The sequence below is a fragment of the Camarhynchus parvulus genome, chromosome 2 (genome assembly GCF_901933205.1).
Source record: "Camarhynchus parvulus chromosome 2, STF_HiC, whole genome shotgun sequence".
NCBI classification, from domain to species: Eukaryota; Metazoa; Chordata; class Aves; order Passeriformes; family Thraupidae; genus Camarhynchus; species Camarhynchus parvulus.
Genome location: NC_044572.1, coordinates 2,585,554 through 2,602,408, shown reverse-complemented (window position 1 = coordinate 2,602,408; position 16,855 = coordinate 2,585,554). Strand labels below are relative to the sequence as shown.

The 16,855-nt window shown below is 43.4% G+C and overlaps 1 protein-coding gene across 1 annotated transcript in view; it reads right to left on the bottom strand.

Annotated features, from left to right (window-relative positions):
* The window catches only part of OBSCN (obscurin, cytoskeletal calmodulin and titin-interacting RhoGEF), a 159,326-nt gene that overhangs the window by 44,093 nt on the left and 98,378 nt on the right, over positions 1-16,855 (bottom strand). The window contains 5 exon segments of the mRNA XM_030971157.1: positions 8,637-8,903; positions 10,896-11,162; positions 11,747-12,016; positions 12,830-13,096; positions 16,265-16,537. Coding sequence (XP_030827017.1) covers positions 8,637-8,903; positions 10,896-11,162; positions 11,747-12,016; positions 12,830-13,096; positions 16,265-16,537 — 1,344 coding nt within the window.

Sequence of the window (16,855 nt, the reverse complement as noted above, 5' to 3'; positions counted from 1 at the left end):
TTTTATAAGATTCATACTTACAGAGAACAATGAGGACTTGCAGACTATTCTTGGAGAATGTGTAATTTTTGTTAGAACAACCCAAATTGTTTATCTGTGTACTTCAAAAGCACTGGTTTCCATAATTGGGGAAAGCAGCCAATTGCTAACCCTACATCCTCTGGGATGCTTTTAGATTTTGCTTATTAAAATCTTTTTAAATCCTTACAATAGAAAGTGCTTATCAATGTAGAAAATATTATAATAAATAATACCCTGTTCTTCTTCACTAACAACCAACTGCAGTTAAGCAAGAAGGCAAAATAGCCACAAATATTCAGAAATCAGAACCTGCTGTTGCTGATCACTCCAATTCACTTGGTAACCAATCCCAGGAATTCCATATGCAACAGAAAAAAAGAAGAAATTTCCATGTAAAATCCTAACTTTTCGTTAATTTTGTATATATTGTTCCTCAGGGTCTCCAGAAATATGAGTGCTGAGTGAGGAGGTAACTCCTGAGGGATCACTGTTTGAAATAGGTCAATTACCAAACTCCTCTACCCAGCAAAATAAAATGGAATTCCACGCTATCCATTAGTTACTGGTTTTATGTAAAAAGTGCTCTTTAACAGCAAAACAATATTTGTGTTATTCCTTTGGACCAACAATACACCTGTGATTTTACAATTCAGCAGGACACATCCCATCACACTCACATCCCATTCCAGCTCACTGCAGAAGAGGTGGGCTAAGCGGTGCAATGAGAGTGTTAATTAGAAATCAGATAACCCTGCAGTTTCACATTCAATTCCCATTATTCCCCAACTGTTTTTATCCTCATTTTCAGTACTGGAGCGAACACCAACAGCAGGTATCTGACGTGTCCCTTATTGCAAAAGCCTTGCCAGGATTTTTCTACCTCGTTTATTTGGAACCCATGGTAGTCTTCCTCTCTGGCTGGAAGACCTCACCTTGAACATCAAGTGTAGCCATCACTTTAATGCCTTCAGCTTCACAAGAATAGATGCCAGTGTCTTCTGGGACCGTGGGGTTAATTTTTAGCATGCTCACATTCCAGTCCTGATCGATAATCACTCGCTGCCCATCTGCATGTATTTCCTGATCATTTTTCTTCCAGATGGCGTGCACTGGCCTAGAATATTGGCATATGAACTCTGCTGGGCCATCTTCATCAACAGTAATGTCCTGCATGGGACTGACCACTTCAATGGTGGGATCTGTTAACCAACACGTCAGGAAGGACATGCATTAGTGGATCCCCGTGGAAATCACCCCTTGGAGGGTTTTTTGCCAAGCACAAAGCCCGTGGGGAGCAAGCAGAGTGGCAGTGCAAGCAGGAGGATTAGCAGTTTAGTCTGTGGCAGCATCAAGCAGGATGGAAGCCAGACTGGTGCATTAGAACATGACCATGACGCTGGGAAATGGGCCACCAGGAATTGAGGCTCGTGCTGGAACAGTCCTGAGTTTGGACTGCTTCTCCAGTTTTGTGTTTCTCCCAGTGTCTCTGAGATCTTCCAGGCTGGGAAGCACTGGATGGGAAACACCTCTGCTTCCCGAATGTGGAGCAGAAGTGTGATGCAGAGGACTGCAGGGAGTGGTTCCCTACAACTCTCAACCTCACAGAGCAATAGGAAAATACCACAAACTCTATTGGAAGCTCTTTGTGTGACTAAAATATAACTAATAATCAGGAACAAACACAGTCCTCAAATGCAGACACTCATTCCTCTGCTGGGGTGGTCTTGGCTGTCTTGAGCAAATATCCAGGACAGCTGTGACAAAAAAGGGGCACTCCACAGGAGCAGATGAATATTGTTTTGATTATTTGTGTGTTTCCCTGCAGCAGACACATTATTTGGAGAAAAACAACAGGATTTCCTTTATAGTATTTAATCTAGAGACCACTGAGAGATCATAAACCTCTGACATCTCAGACTGAGAGCCCACAAAATGCTCGCAGCAGCTGGATATGCAGCTCCTCTGAAGGTGTTGAGATCCATAATGTTGCTTTTAAGCACTTTTAAAACCCAAGTTCTGCCTCTTGTGAGGCAGCTGGAAGGCACAGTAGATATATCTGACCTAAAATACTGTGAGCTCCCAAAGCAGCCAAGGGTCCCTCCTGAGATGTCAGACTGGACCATCCATCTACAATGCAATATGCAGGTCAAAAGGAAAAATCTCAATGCAGTCCGAAAATGAAGTCTCTCTGAAACATCATTCTTAGCAGAATTATGCCAGCTTAAAATAAAAATATATGATAGGGCTGCAAAGGGACATAAAAATATGAGAGTGAGAGAAAGCTGAGATATCCTTGAGGAGGAGTTGTGATGATCCTTGAGGAACCCTTCCAGCTCAGGACATTCTGTGATTCTGTGATGTCCTCATTCTTCAAATAGTTCTCTGCTCACAAGCCAGCTGGGATAACCCAACAGGCTCTCTGTCTGGAGTGCTCCTCTTGGAACTGCTGCAGCAGGCTGAGGCTTTGGGGTGCTCCTGGCAGACCTTGGGGAGCAAAGAGAGCTTTGCAAACACCACTTGGAAACCTGCTGCAGGGCTTGATCCCACTCGCTGAGGCTCCCTCTGCCACGTGTGTTCATGGAGAGGAGGCCTCTGTGGAAGATTTGGAGATGTTTTGCTGGCTGAAGAGACAAGCAGGTGTCTGTGCAGCTGGGGAGCACAACCTCATCCCCTTCCACAAGATGTAGAAATGTGTTTCTCACAGAAAATATCACCTGTGGTACTGGAGAAGGTCCTGGTTCCACTCTCCCCTTGCTGTTGGCTGTTATTGTCACATTTTATGAAAAAGCCTTTTGCTACGATTTTTCTCCTGAGAAGCCTCAGAAACAAAATGTAAATAATAATTATTTGATTGCTTAAAATGTGGTTTAGAAGTTGCTTACCAACAGGTGCATCTTTGATTAGTTCTATGTGAATTGTTTTTAACTAATGACCAATCTCAGTCCAGCTGTGTCAGGACTCTGGTCAGTTATGAGTTTTTTATTATCACTCCTTTCTAGCCTTCTGATGTCTCCTTTCTCTTTCTTTAGTGTAGTTTTAGTATAGTATTCTTTTAATATAATATATATCATAATATAATAAATCAACCTTCTGAAAACTTGGAGTCAATTCTCATCTCTGATCTCGTCCTGGAGACCCTCAACAATTAATAACCACAGTTATTAATTATTAATAACCACAGTTGGCCAGGGCAAGGAGCTTTGGTGGCCCCATTCACCTGTGCAGCTCTTTGGGGCTGAGGAGCCAACGTGCGCCCTGGAACCTGCAATTCTCACCTGCCCAGAGGAGCTAAGAAACAGCAGCAGCTCCTTCACCCTTCTCCATCCTGCCCCCATCATCTGTGAACCATCACTCCAGGTCATGGAATGAATAAAGTTGTAGGGCAGCGATGTTGTGGAGGCCCAGCATGGAAAGATGAGATCTCACTTGTTGCAGAATAAATCAAATTACCAACATGCCTTAAACCAGGAGAATGAGGCACAAGGAACAAAGCCAGCTTGCTCCTTGATGAAGAGCAAGCCAAGAATGGCTTGATAGACTGAAATATATCTCAAACAAAGAGTTGTGCTTAAATTTGTGGACAAAATAAAGCACACAAAATTGTCAATACAAGGATGGTTGGAATTTTAAGTGTTTCACTTTTCTACAAAATCAAGTGTTACTGAGCACAGCATAACTGCGGTAATCCCAACCCAGTTATAAAATAGTGCTAGTGTGGTTCAGGTTTGCAATTCAGGAATCTTGGCTTCATGGAAGCACAAAATATCCACCTGCATGAGCTGTGGGGCTGGACTGGATGATCTCCAGACATTTCTTCCAAAATTGGTGATGCTGTGATTCTATGAAATGGAAATATCTCAGGAGCCCGTTAATTCACTGACCAGAATACTAACAATGCATTTATTTTTAATTTATATTTTAGGCCCACTGGATTTTTTTTTTCGCCTGGAGATCTCAGAACCAGGTTCTGTCTCTGAAAATGGATGCAAACTGACACAGGACTTGTGGAATCTGCCCACTGTGTTGTCACTACATCGTTCTATACCATGAAGAAGTGATTTCACATTTTACCTCCGCAGAGAACCAAATTTCCTGAATGTACAAGGGGCACATGATGCAGAGAAGGAGACATCAACCATTGACTACAATTCCATATTGTGGATCATTCCTGTTATGGCCCAGTTATAGCACAGGAGTAGATTTACATAAAGATATTTTAACCCTTTATATATCTCTATATATCCATTTTCCAAGCAGGGAATAAGCCTTAATTTTGCCTGAAAAACAACAGATCTTCCCCACAGCTATAAAAGGACTGAGTGGGAAGGACCTTGCTTTATCAAGTCTGGAGCTCAGTGTTATTTGCAGCTTTTGGCTACCCTTACCAAATGGGAAAAAAAGTTATTCAACAGACCAGAAAGCTTTGCCAGTGCAGGGATGAGCTTTCAGAAACAAGGCACATTTTGTCTCTGTGTTACTGGAATGCCACACACCCACTGGATTCCAGGAACAGCCCAAAATCCTGTCCTGGGAACATGCTGAGCTCAGCACCAGTAGTCCAGCTGTGGAGCAGCACAGTGGGAAATTTGGGAATTACCACCCCCACAAGGTTTTGTGGTATTTTGGGAAAAAAAAAAAAAACTGAAGTGGGGATATAAAGTCAGGTGCTACCACAGATGTTTATGTTTATCTCTTCTTTGATGTCAGGTGAAAGCAGCAGCCCTGACCCTGCAACCCTCCCTCACCTATAAAATCCAAAAACACTGGAGGGTGAGGGGAAAAAAAAAAAATTTAAAAAAACCAGTGTGGTTGTAGCCAGAAAAATTCTGGGATGAGAGTGGGTGATTTGCAGAGTGGGAGGGTTGCAGGGCACATGAAGGATTTAGTAAGGGTAGCCTGGAAGGCAGAAGCACCAGCACATGGAGCAAGTCCAGAGGTGGCCATGTGTTTCTTGCTTACAGGGCAATACCTTTGACTAATAATTTAGCAGAAGATATAAGGGAGCCAGCTCTGAAGGTGACAGTGCCCGAGTCGTGGCACGCCACGTCGTTTAGGGTTAAAGTGTGGATCCTGCCGTCCTGCTGAGAGATCTCAGTCACCAGGTTGTTGTGGAGGGGGGTCCCGTCCAGCCACCACTGCACATTCCTCACGCCCGGCGGCGAGAGCTCGCAGGTGAACGTGGCTGACTCGCCCACAAAGACGTCTGTGCTCCTCAAACCAGACACTATCACTGCTGCTTCTTCTGCGTGACAGAGCAAGAGAAGGTGCCAAAGGAAAAACAAAAACAAATACACACAGCTCGCTCCTTAACTCGCTTCCTAACTCGCTCCCTCGCAGAGCTAGCCCAAGCCCAAGTGCAGCTCCAGCAGAGTTAAACTTGTAGGGTTTTTCCAAGGGGAAAAAAAAGAACTAAAATTGTCTTGAAGAGGGTTAGAAACCACCTTCCATCCCTCCCACTACTTGTAGGAGAGCTAAACTTGTAGGGCTTTTCCAAGGGAAAAAAGAACTAAAATTGTCTTGAAGACAAGAAAACAAAAACAAACGCGCACGGCCCACTCCCTGCAGAGCTAACCCAAGCCCAAGCAGAGTTAAACTTGTAGGGCTTTTCCAAGGGGAAAAAAGAACTAAAATTGTCTTGAAGAGGGTTAGAAACCACCTTCCATCCCTCCAGCTGCTTGTAGGAGAGTTAAACCTGTAGGGCTTTTCCAAGGGAACAAAAAGAACTAAAATTGTCTTGAAGAGGGTTAGAAACCACCTTCCATCCCTCCAGCTACTTGTAGGAGAGTTAAACCTGTAGGGGAGTTAAACTTGTAGGGCTTTTTCCAAGGGAAATAAAAGAACTAAAATTGTCTTGAAGACAAGAAAACAAAAACAAACGCGCAGGGCTCACTCCCTGCAGAGCTAACCCAAGTTCAGCTCCAGCAGAGTTAAACTTGTAGGGCTTTTCCAAAGGTAAAAAAGGAACTAAAATTATCTTGAAGAGGGTTAGAAACCACCTTCCATCCCTCCAGCTGCTTGTAGGAGAGTTAAACTTTTAGGGCTTTTCCAAGGGGAAAAAAGGAACTAAAATTGTCTTGAAGAGGGTTAGTAACCACCTTCCATCCCTCCAGCTTGTAGGAGCAGGGTGTGTGTCTGCAAACACCATTTCACTAGGAAGAAAACTCCACTCCTTGCCCTGGCTCTCCTGTGTGTTGCAACCATCTGCAGAAATTGTATGAGGTAGGGAGGTACTTAAAGATTTAAATGTTCACTTGGGTGCTTTAAGGGAGTAATAAGATTATCAACAATGGTAGAAGCTGCAATCAGTTGTAACAAGAATTTCAGTATTTTTACAACCACTGCTCCAAGCTTTTCAGCAGTACGACCATCTGTTCTGAGACTCAGCATGGTCAGTACTTTAAACTAGCTTAACTTAAAAAGATGGGTCAAAGCTCAGCCTGGAGGTGAGTGTTTATATTTTCACTGGAATCAGGAAAGAAATGAGAGGACTTTCTGCTGTTACTGTCAAAGACTTTGGAGCAAGAAATCCAGGCAGAAAACCAGAGTATTTCCACCACCTTACCTTGCACATACACAGACCCTGTGGTGATCTCGTATCCTGTGCTGCAGGTATAATCCCCACAGTCATCAGCTTCTACACCATGGATGATCAGCTCAGCCACGCTGCCCTTCAGCTTCAGCTCGTACTTGTCACTGGGCTGAATGACCACCCCTCCTTTCCTCCACTCAACAGGAGCATCAGGCTTGGAGATCTCACAGTGCAAAACTGCCGTTCCCCCTTCTTCAGCCTCTACGTTTTTCAGCTCTTTGTTAAACAGCACTGGCAGTACTGTGGTGGAGAAGCAACTGCATCAGTGACAGCACTCAGAGGTGAGAAACCTGCTTGTGACTTCTGCAGCTGGGCTGCTCCCCTCCTTCTGGACCACAGTTTTGCCTGCTGGCCACTCGTGGAATCAGTTGTTGATGCTGCAAAGGTGTCCAGTGCTGCTCTGGGCCTCTAAAGGTCTTCACATGGCCATACTCACCATTCTCAGTGGAAGCACACACAGCACAACACCACCAATCAACAACCCTTTAGGTTGGAAAAGACCTTTAAGATCAAGTCCAGCCATTAACCCAGCACAGCCAAATCCACCACTAAACCACATCCCCAAGTCAAATCTACACATCTTTTAAATATCTCCAGGGATGTTGACTCCACTGCTTCTCTGGGCAGTCTTTGACAATGCTTGGCCACCCTTTCAGCGAAGAATTATTTCTCAATACCAAATCTAAACCCACCTTGGTGCAACTTGAGGCCATTTCCTCTCATCCTATTGCTTGTCACTTTTGAAATAGACCAACCTTTACCTCACCACGACCTCCTGTTGGTAGTTGCAGAGTGATAATATCTCCCCCAAACCTCCTTTTCTCTAGGTTAAAAAACCCCAATTCCCTCAGCTTCAGCATGAGGTTTTGGGTGTTTAACCTCTGAAACCACATGCTCTGAGCAGGGGTTTGTTATGGTGACTAAACCCACAATCTACAAGTGTGATCTAATCTAAAAGACGTGGAATTCTTAGCACAAAATGAATAAAACTGTAAAATCCCAAACCAATAGAATTCTTAGTGTGAAATTAATAAAAACGTAAAATCCCAAACCACAGAGTTCTTAGTGCGAAATGAATAAAACTGTAAAATCCAAATCCATAGAGTTCTTAGTACAAATTAAAACTGTAAAATCCAAAGCCATAGAGTTCTTAGTACAAAATGAATAAAACTGTAAAATCCCAAACCATAAAGTTCTTAATACAAAATTAATAAAACTATAAAATCCAAAAACACAGACACTAAGAAAGGCAAAGAATCTCAATTCATGGGCTGCTCAGGCACCAAGATGTACAATGGTTAAAAAACCCCAATTCCATTATCTGGCACGTGAGATTTTGGGTGTTTAACCTCTGAAACCACATGCTCTGAGCAGGAGTTTGTTATGGTGATTAAACCCACAATCTACAAGTGTGATCTAATCTAAAGGATGTGGAATTCTTAGCACAAAATGAATAAAACTGTAAAATCCCAAACCATAGAGTTCTTAGTGTGAAATTAATAAAACTGTAAAATCCTAAACCATAGAGTTCTTAGTGTGAAATTAATAAAACTGTAAAATCCTAAACCATAGAGTTCTTGGTGCGAAATGAATAAAACTGTAAAATCCAAATCCATAGAGTTCTTAGTAAAAAATAAAACTGTAAAATCCAAACCATAGAGTTCTTGGTGTGAAATGAATAAAACTGTAAAATCCAAAGCCATAGAGTTCTTAGTACAAAATGAATAAAACTGTAAAATCCCAAACCAAAAGAATTATTAATACAAAATGAATAAAACTATAAAATCTAAAAACACAGACACTAAGAAAGGCAAAGAATCTCAATTCATGGGCTGCTCAGGCACCAAGACATCCAATGGTTTGAAAACCCCAATTCCCTCAGCTGGCACATGAGATTTTGGGTGTTTAAGCTCTGAAACCACATGTCTGAGCAGGAGTTTGTGACCAAACCCACAATCTACAAGTGTGATCTAATCTGAAGGACACAGAATTAGCACAAAATGAATAAAACTGTAAGGCAACCTACCTTTGACCTGCAGATAAGCCGTGGTCTGCTGATCCCCCGAGTCACAGGTGTATTCCCCAGCATCCTGAGCCTCGGCCTGGTAGATGAGGAGCTCAGCTCGTGTCCCCTCCTGGCGCATCTGGTACTTGTCCCCGGGCTGCAGCACCGTGTCCCCCTTGCGCCACTGCAGGCGCGCGTGGGGCCGCGTCAGCTCGCAGCGCAGCGCGGCCGTGCGCCCTTCCTCCACCTCCTCGTTCCTCAGCCACTGCTGGAACAGCACGGGCAGGCCTGGCCAAGGGGAAATAGAAAATAGGTGAGGCAAAAATAGAAAATAGAAAATAGAGGGGTGTTTTATTTTTAAGGTGTGGATGGAGCTGTTAGTGAAGTTTACGGACAATTCTGGTTGCGTTTCCCTAACGACAGTGTCCAGGGTGCCAAACCTAGATAAAGGAGGAAGAGGAAAGGGAATTAATCAGCATAATAAAAAATTAATCAGAATAATCCATGTGAGCTAAATTTCTCTCCCCATATCCCAGGCTTCTTTTCACAAAGAATTCAAAGTTCAGTAGTTATTACTGAAGGCCAGACAGCTTTCCATCCTTGAAATGAAAAATGAGTGAGGCAAAAATAGAAAATAGAGGGATGTTTTATTTTTAAGGTGTGGATAGAGGTAGTTATGAAGTTCACGGACAATTCTGGTTGGGTTTCCCTAAGGAGAGTGACCAGGGATGCCAAACCTTGATAGAGGAGGAGGAGGAAAGGGAATTAATCAGCATAATAATAATTAATCAGAATAACCTGTTGCTATAGGACATGAAACAGCACAAGCGCGCACACCGCTGCTCTCAAGGTAAAGAAAAGGGAAATTTATTTTCTGACTCTGACATTAATAGATTTCCAAAAGTGACAGTGGATTGGAGGGTGACAGTGCCACCTCTCCAATGACACTGGACAAACCAACAGTCCATCAGATTTCTCCTCCTACATAAAAGAATGCAGAACAATAAGTTATTTGCATAAAGTGTGTGAGAAAGTTCTTTAAAAGAATGTAAACATCAGAAGGCTTAGAAAAACTTAAAAAATAAGGGTGACAATAATCTATGTGAGCTAAATTTCTCTCCCCATATCCCAGACTTCTTTTCACAAAGAATTCAAAGCTCAGTAATTATCACTGAAGGCCAGACAGCTTTCCATCCTTGAAATAAAATCACAGAAAGGGGTAAAATTACTCAGAAACATATGCATATAAAAAATTAAAAAATATTTTAAAGCACATAAAAATACATGTGTATATATGTGTATAATATATATTAATATATATTAGAATATATAGAATATATCAGAAAATTCAACTATATTGACTATAATAGTATATATAGAATATGTAGACCAGTATAATATAATATACAAAATAGAATTATATATATAATATATTATATAAATATTATTAATATAGAGAATAATATATGTAGATTATATTAGAATATATACAGAATATACAAATCTAGGGTTACAATCCAAGGCTTCAGATCTTGCTGCCAAAGACCAATTACAGAATAATTAAGGTTTGAAAGGACTTTGGGAGGACCCCATAGATGGAGATTCCTCCACTCCTCTGATCTCAGTTCTAAAGTCTGACCACCCCTTCATGTTAAATTCTGGTTTTTTCTAATCTGAATTTCTATCACTGCAGCTTGCACTTGTTGCCTGTCATCTATTTACTGAACCCTCCAAGAAAGTTCTGTGCCTCTCTCCTCTGTAGATCTCCACTAGGAAGGTGCAGAGAGCATCAAGGTCCCCCTTCCATTTTCTCTTACCCAGTTATCAAACACAGCTGCCTTTGCTTCTGCTTGCACTTAGATCCCAGAATGGTTTAAATTAGAAGGTATTTCATCTTTTAACAAACCCTGCCGATGTCAGGGACAACTCCCACTATCCCAAGGTGCTTCAAACCCTGTCCAGCCTGGCCTTGGACACTTCCTGGGATCCAGGGTAGCCACAGCTTCTCTGGGCAGCCTGTGCCAGGGCCTCACCATCCTGATTGTAAAAAAAAAAATCCTTCTTATACTCAATCTAAATCGTCGCACTTTTGGTTTAAAACCATCACCCCCTGTCCTATCACAACAGGGTTTGTCCATGTCCTTCATTTGCTCCAGCCCTCTGACAAACCTGGTGGATTCTGCTGCACTTGCTCCACTGATGAGTGCCTCTCTTGAAGCAGAGAGCTCTCAAAATCAATCTTCCCTTCTCTCACCTCTGCCGGGCACAGAGGAACCCTACCTTTGACCTCCAGCCTGGCCGTGGTCTTGCCAGCAGCTGTGTGGCAGCTGTACTCCCCGGAGTCGGCGCGGTTCAGGTCGCGGATGAGCAGCGTGTGCACCTTGCCCTCCTGCTGGATGCTGCACTTGTGGCTGGGCTGGATCACAGACGTGCCCTTCTTCCACTCCACGGGGACATCAGGCTTGGACAGCTCGCAGGACAGGTGGGCAGTGCCACCCTCCTGCAGCTCCAGGTTGTGCAGAGCCTTCACGAAGGTGACTGGGGCAGCTGTGGGGAGAGGGGACCAGCGCTGCTGCAGCATCCTCACCCAGCATCACCCCCAGGGCAGAGCTGGGGGTCTGTGGTTACATTTGGAACCAGGTCCAAGAGGAACAAGCAGCACGAGGCATTGGAGCGGGCCATCATTCAAAAATCCTTCTATATATCTTAAAAGAAAGGTTTTTCAGAGCTTTCAGACTTTTTCTTTGTAAATATGATCCGAAAGCATCATGAGTAGGAGATTAGTCCAGAGTATATTCATGACACTCTTCAGCATTGATTGTGACATGCGATCAGCTGCGTAGTTGGATGGTCTTCAAAGGATGTTAATGTTAATTATTATATTAAATAACATCAAAGGATGTTAATGTTAATTATTATACCAAATAACATCGAAGGATGTTAATCTTCATTCCATGTACAACAAAAACAACTAGAACGACTGGCTCAGATGTGCCTCTCTAAATTGCTAAATTAGATTAGCAGAATCTCCCAAAATTTCCAAGGCTCCCTAATCCCAAATACACCTCTCCAGAAGTCCAAGCACTGCCTGCCAGTACCTGCTCAACCCCTCATCCTGAGAGGCTGCTCACCTTCCACCTTCAGCTGCGCCGCCGACGAATGCTGCCCCACTTTGAAACTGACGGACCCACAGTCCTCCAGGGTCACCTTCCTCAAGGTCAAGCTGTGACGTGTCCCTTGCACTCTGATCTCATTCATTTCGTTGGATTGCAGGGGAACATCCCCCAGGAACCACTGGGTATCCTGGGCTGCTTCCTGGGACAGCCTGCACTCGAACACCGCGTCTTCTCCTTCGTACGTGGCCACGTCCCTCAGCCCCTCCACGATGGTGGCTGCTGCTTCTTCATGGAAAGGGCAACAGAGTTTGAGATCTGCTTTCAAGGGATGCTTCCTGGCTTAAACATGTCGTTAGGCTCTCTCCTGACAGCACTATGTTGTTGTTATTTGAGGCCCTAAATAATAAATCTGGACGTGTTCAGCTTGGAAGAGAAGGATTATGAGGGCTTATAAAAATGAGGAAGAAGGAGTTTTTAATAGGAGTAGATAGTGACAGAAAAAAGGGGAATGGTTTCAGACTGAAAGAGGACAGGGTTAGCTTAGATGTTAGAAAGAAACTGTTCCCTGTGAGAATGGTGAGGCCCTGGAACAGGGTGCCCAGAGAAGCTGTGGCTGTTCCTGGATCCCTGGAAGTGTCCAAGGCTGGGTTGGACAGGGCTTGGAGCAACCTGGGAAGGTTGGAACTGAATTACCTTGAAGGTCCCTTCCAACCCAAACCATTCTGTGATTCTAAACTCATAAAAATATAGGTACACAGGCATCCAGCAACATATTACAATGCTACAGATGCATGACTCATGTCTACATGTGTATTAAAAGCTTGCAAGTTATACTGTGCTGCGTGCACAATAAATATTTAATATAATTATAACGGGTGCTGTGAAAAAATTGTCAAAATATTCTCATAGGTGAAAATTAATTATCATTATAGCACAGAATCAGTGACCAAAGACCCATTTCTAGAGGTAACTGACACAGTTCTTAGCCCTGTGAAGAGATCCTCGTTTCAGGATGAGGTTTAGCTGCCAAATTAGTCAATCCTGTGTCTCTGCAGTGGTGCCAAGCTGTGCCCAGCCCTTCCCCATGCAAAGCCCCACCTTTCAGCTGCACGGCTGCCGTGGTTTGCTGGTCCCCTGTGTCACAGGTGTAGTCCCCAGCATCAGCTTGGCTCAGGTTGTGGATGGTCAGCTCAGCCACGGCCCCCTCCTGGCGCATCCTGTACTTGTCACTGGCTCGCAGCACTGTCCCCCCCTTCTTCCACTGCACAGGAGTGTTGGGTTTGGACACCTCACAGCTCAGAGTGACAGTGCCACCCTCCTCAGCTTGCTGGTTCTGGAGTGGGTGTGTGAAGGTGACTGGAGAAGCTAAATCAAGAAAAATCAGAGAGGGAAAATTCAGGTGTCATTGCTGACCGCGTAACTAAGGCTTGTGCTTGATGAAACTCTGGTGCCATCCTAAATTTGGTTCAAACTCAATTCCAAAGTTAGTTTGAAAGCAAAACAAGGAATGACAGAGGGTGCTGGGTGGGAAATTGATTTGTAGAAAGTTCTCAAAGCCTGACAGAAGGTCCACATAGTATGTGCATCCGTATGCAAACTTTGAGATGAGAAATGCTGGCTTAGAAACGCCATGCAATAGGACAGAGATTGTTCAGAGAGAAATGGAGCTAGTAAAAAAGTTTCAAAATAAGAAGAATGGAGCTAGAAAATGGAGCTAGAAATGGAGTAGAAAAAAGTTTCAAAATTTGCGTTGCAAATAAGACTAAACACTTTTTAGAAATAGAACTATTAAAGATGCATTGTAGTGGGACCTATGAGGGCTAATTTTAGATGATTGGCTTTAAGGCATTTTCAGCATGGTGTGGCTAAAGCTGGTAGGCCAAGAAACAATATCAGAAGCCAACTATTTCCTAATTACAATACAAGAGTGTATTTTAATTAGGAAATAGTTGGCTTTTGATTGTGATGGCATGAATTATAACATCTGTATTGTCTCACCCTTCTCGTGAGTCTGAAAATGGAATAAAAGTCTTTAAAACACCTTTAATACAAGTGTATTGTCCAACAATGCTGGATTTGCAGGAGCTTTAAGCACTCTGCACTCCTGAAGAGTCACTGAACACTGCATACAGTGCTCATACACTGAGCACCTCAAGGATTGTGCTCCTTCTTGCACAGGAATTGTCGTGGATACAGAGTTCTGAGCATCTCAGGGCATGTATCTCCAAATGGGTACCAAAACCAGATCTCAAAAGCCTACTCCTGGTATCCAAGTTCTTGTGTGTTTGGGAGAGGGCCTGGAGAACCTTTCTGTAATAACCTTTCTATAATATTCCTTATTTGAAAACCAGACCAGCAGAGAAAGGAACCCTGGCAGTCTCTGTGCTGATGGTGGGTCAAGGTGGAGTTTTGATGGGTGGATTTATGAAGTGCCACATGTAGAAGTTTAGCTCCTCAAGTCCAGTTCCTGGAAGAACCACAGTGGCACACATATATATATATATATATATATATATATATATATATATATATGTGTGTGTGTGTGTACATATATATATTTAATATATATTTAATATATATATTTAATATTTATATTTGATATATATTTAATATATATATATTTAATAACTATATATATGTACACATATATGCATATATATTTTTTTTTCAGCCAATTGGCTGAATTGGTATTTACAGTGTAACTGCACAAGTTTCCTCAGCTTCCTGGGTTTGGAATTTTTTTCAAGGACTGGAAAAGGATTTTTTCTCAGCTGGAGTGGCTGAGACCACACAGAGAGACACACATTGGCCATCAGAGGATCTGCTTACAGCAGCAATATTCTGGTATCCTTGAGTTGTGGAGTCATTGTGACTGCAGGCAGGTGCATCCCCTTCATGGGAGAGCCCTCAGGGATCTTTCAAAAGGTGGGATTTAACAATATCCTGGCTCATCTTTGTTTTTCCTGATTGTGTGTCTCAGAAAAAGTCACCTTGATATTGTATTTGTATCAGATCAGATTTCAAAAAATACAGATATATGTCACATTACATCTATTTAAGATCTTTGGCACTAGAAGCATTTAGGTGCCTTGCCCATTAGCTGGAGTTGTGTCCAAGTTTGAACAAATTCACCTGGATCACCATTTTCCCAGGCAGAACTGCAGCTCAAAGGATGTTTAAAATTGTCAGAAATAGTCCTATCTTAATTTTAGCTCCAGGTCTGGTTGTCTGAGTGACCAGAGAGAGGCCACAGGGTCTCAAAGTGTGGAAGTAATTCCCACACTTGGGTCCCTGCATTTTCTTTACTTAAGACACCACAGGACTTCCAAAAGCAAAAGCACTCAGCTGCTTTTGACAGCACAGCACATCTGAAATCAAGGGCAGTAGAAAAGATACTCTTGGCAGAGCCTAACTAAGGGAGTGGGGCAAGTTTCTTATCTTAAAAAAACCCAACACAAGCCACCTATAAGAGTCAGAGTGGCTGCTGTTTGTTCATTTCTGTTATCAAAGGTGTATTTGCCAGAACCTTCTGGTTTTTAGTGATAAATCCTTCAAGTATGGACTGATTTATCAGTCCTCCTTCCTGATTTCATACTTGGAGCTTGGGGATATCACCTGAGGGCCCTTTTCCCATTCCACCTCAGCACTGGGCTGTGAAAGCTGGCAGCAGAGGACAGCTGTGTCCTCCTCCTGCAGTTCCCTGCTCTGCAGTTTCTCCTTAAAGACTGGAGGTGGCACTGAAATTACAAACAAAGCAAAGCAAAGGATTTGTTTGCTTTGCTTTGTTTGCTTTGCTTTGTTTTCCAGGAACCTTTGTCTTGGTGTTAAAGCTACAGCTGAATGGTTGAGTATTAAAAAAAAAACCCCTCTGACTTCTGTTCTGTATTATTTACTGAGGGGTTAAAAGAAGCTTCTAAGAGGGAAGGAGAAGGATTTTGGATGGAGAATTTAACCAAAATAATGTTTAGAGAAAGAAAGAAAGAAAAAGAGAAAGGAGAAGAGAAAAAGAGAGAAAAAGAAAGAAAATGAAAGAAAGGAAGAAAAGAAGAAAAAGAGAAAGGAAGGAGAGGAGAGGAGAGGAGAGGAGAGGAGAGGAGAGGAGAGGAGAGGAGAGGAGAGGAGAGGAGAGGAGAGAGGAGAGGAGAGGAGAGGAGAGGAGAGGAGAGGAGAGGAGAGGAGAGGAGAGGAGAGGAGAGACCTAAGCAACCTGATCTGGTTGAAGATGTAGAGGCATTGGGCAAAATGGTCCCTCCAAACCCAATTATTCTAGAAATGATGGTGGAAGCAATGAAAATTACAGGTCTACCCATCCAAGAAGTGAAGCCAAGCTAGTAATTTCTCCAGGAATCATTGAGCTTTGAGAAGATGGTGAAATGTCCCCTGTTCATCCCTGGTGATTCCAGCCACAGATGCTTTGAAGCACAAGTACCCCTGAGACACAAGGGGTGAATTTTGGCCTTGAATTTGCTGCCAGCACAAGCAAAGCACCCCCTGTTCCCACTGGCCCTGCTCCACAGCACAGGGAGCCCTCACCTTTCACCCTGAGCTCTGCTGTGGACGTGTGGGGTCCCACCCGGAAGGTGACGGTGCCAATGTCCTGCTCTGTCACCTTCCTCAGGGTCAGCGTGTGGACCTTGCCCCTTTCCACTGAGATCTCGTTCATCTCGTTGTTCTGCAGAGCCACATCCTGCAGCTTCCACTCGACGTCCCTGGCGTTCTCGTGGGAAACCTGGCACCTGAAGGTGACATCGTCCCCTTCGGCCACCACCGTGTCCTTGAGGCCGCTCACGATGGTCACGTCAGGCTCTGCAAAGAGGCAGACACGGGAAATGAAAGGGAAAGCACGGATCAAATCATGGAACCATGATGTGGGAGTCACCCGCTCCAAGCGCTGCTCAAAGCAGGCCCAGGTTGCTCAGCACCTTGTCCTTCAAGGGTAGGGAGGCTGTTCCATGCTCTACTTGAATAATTGAACATTTGTGCATCACCTGGAACAGCACAGCCTCTCAAACTCCATTTCAAACTCTGCTTTCAGAGTACTTGGCAGCAGGACAAATGACTTTTGTCATTTGTAGTGGCTTTACCACTTGTCCCTGCTAAGAGACACGTTGCATATTGTTTTTT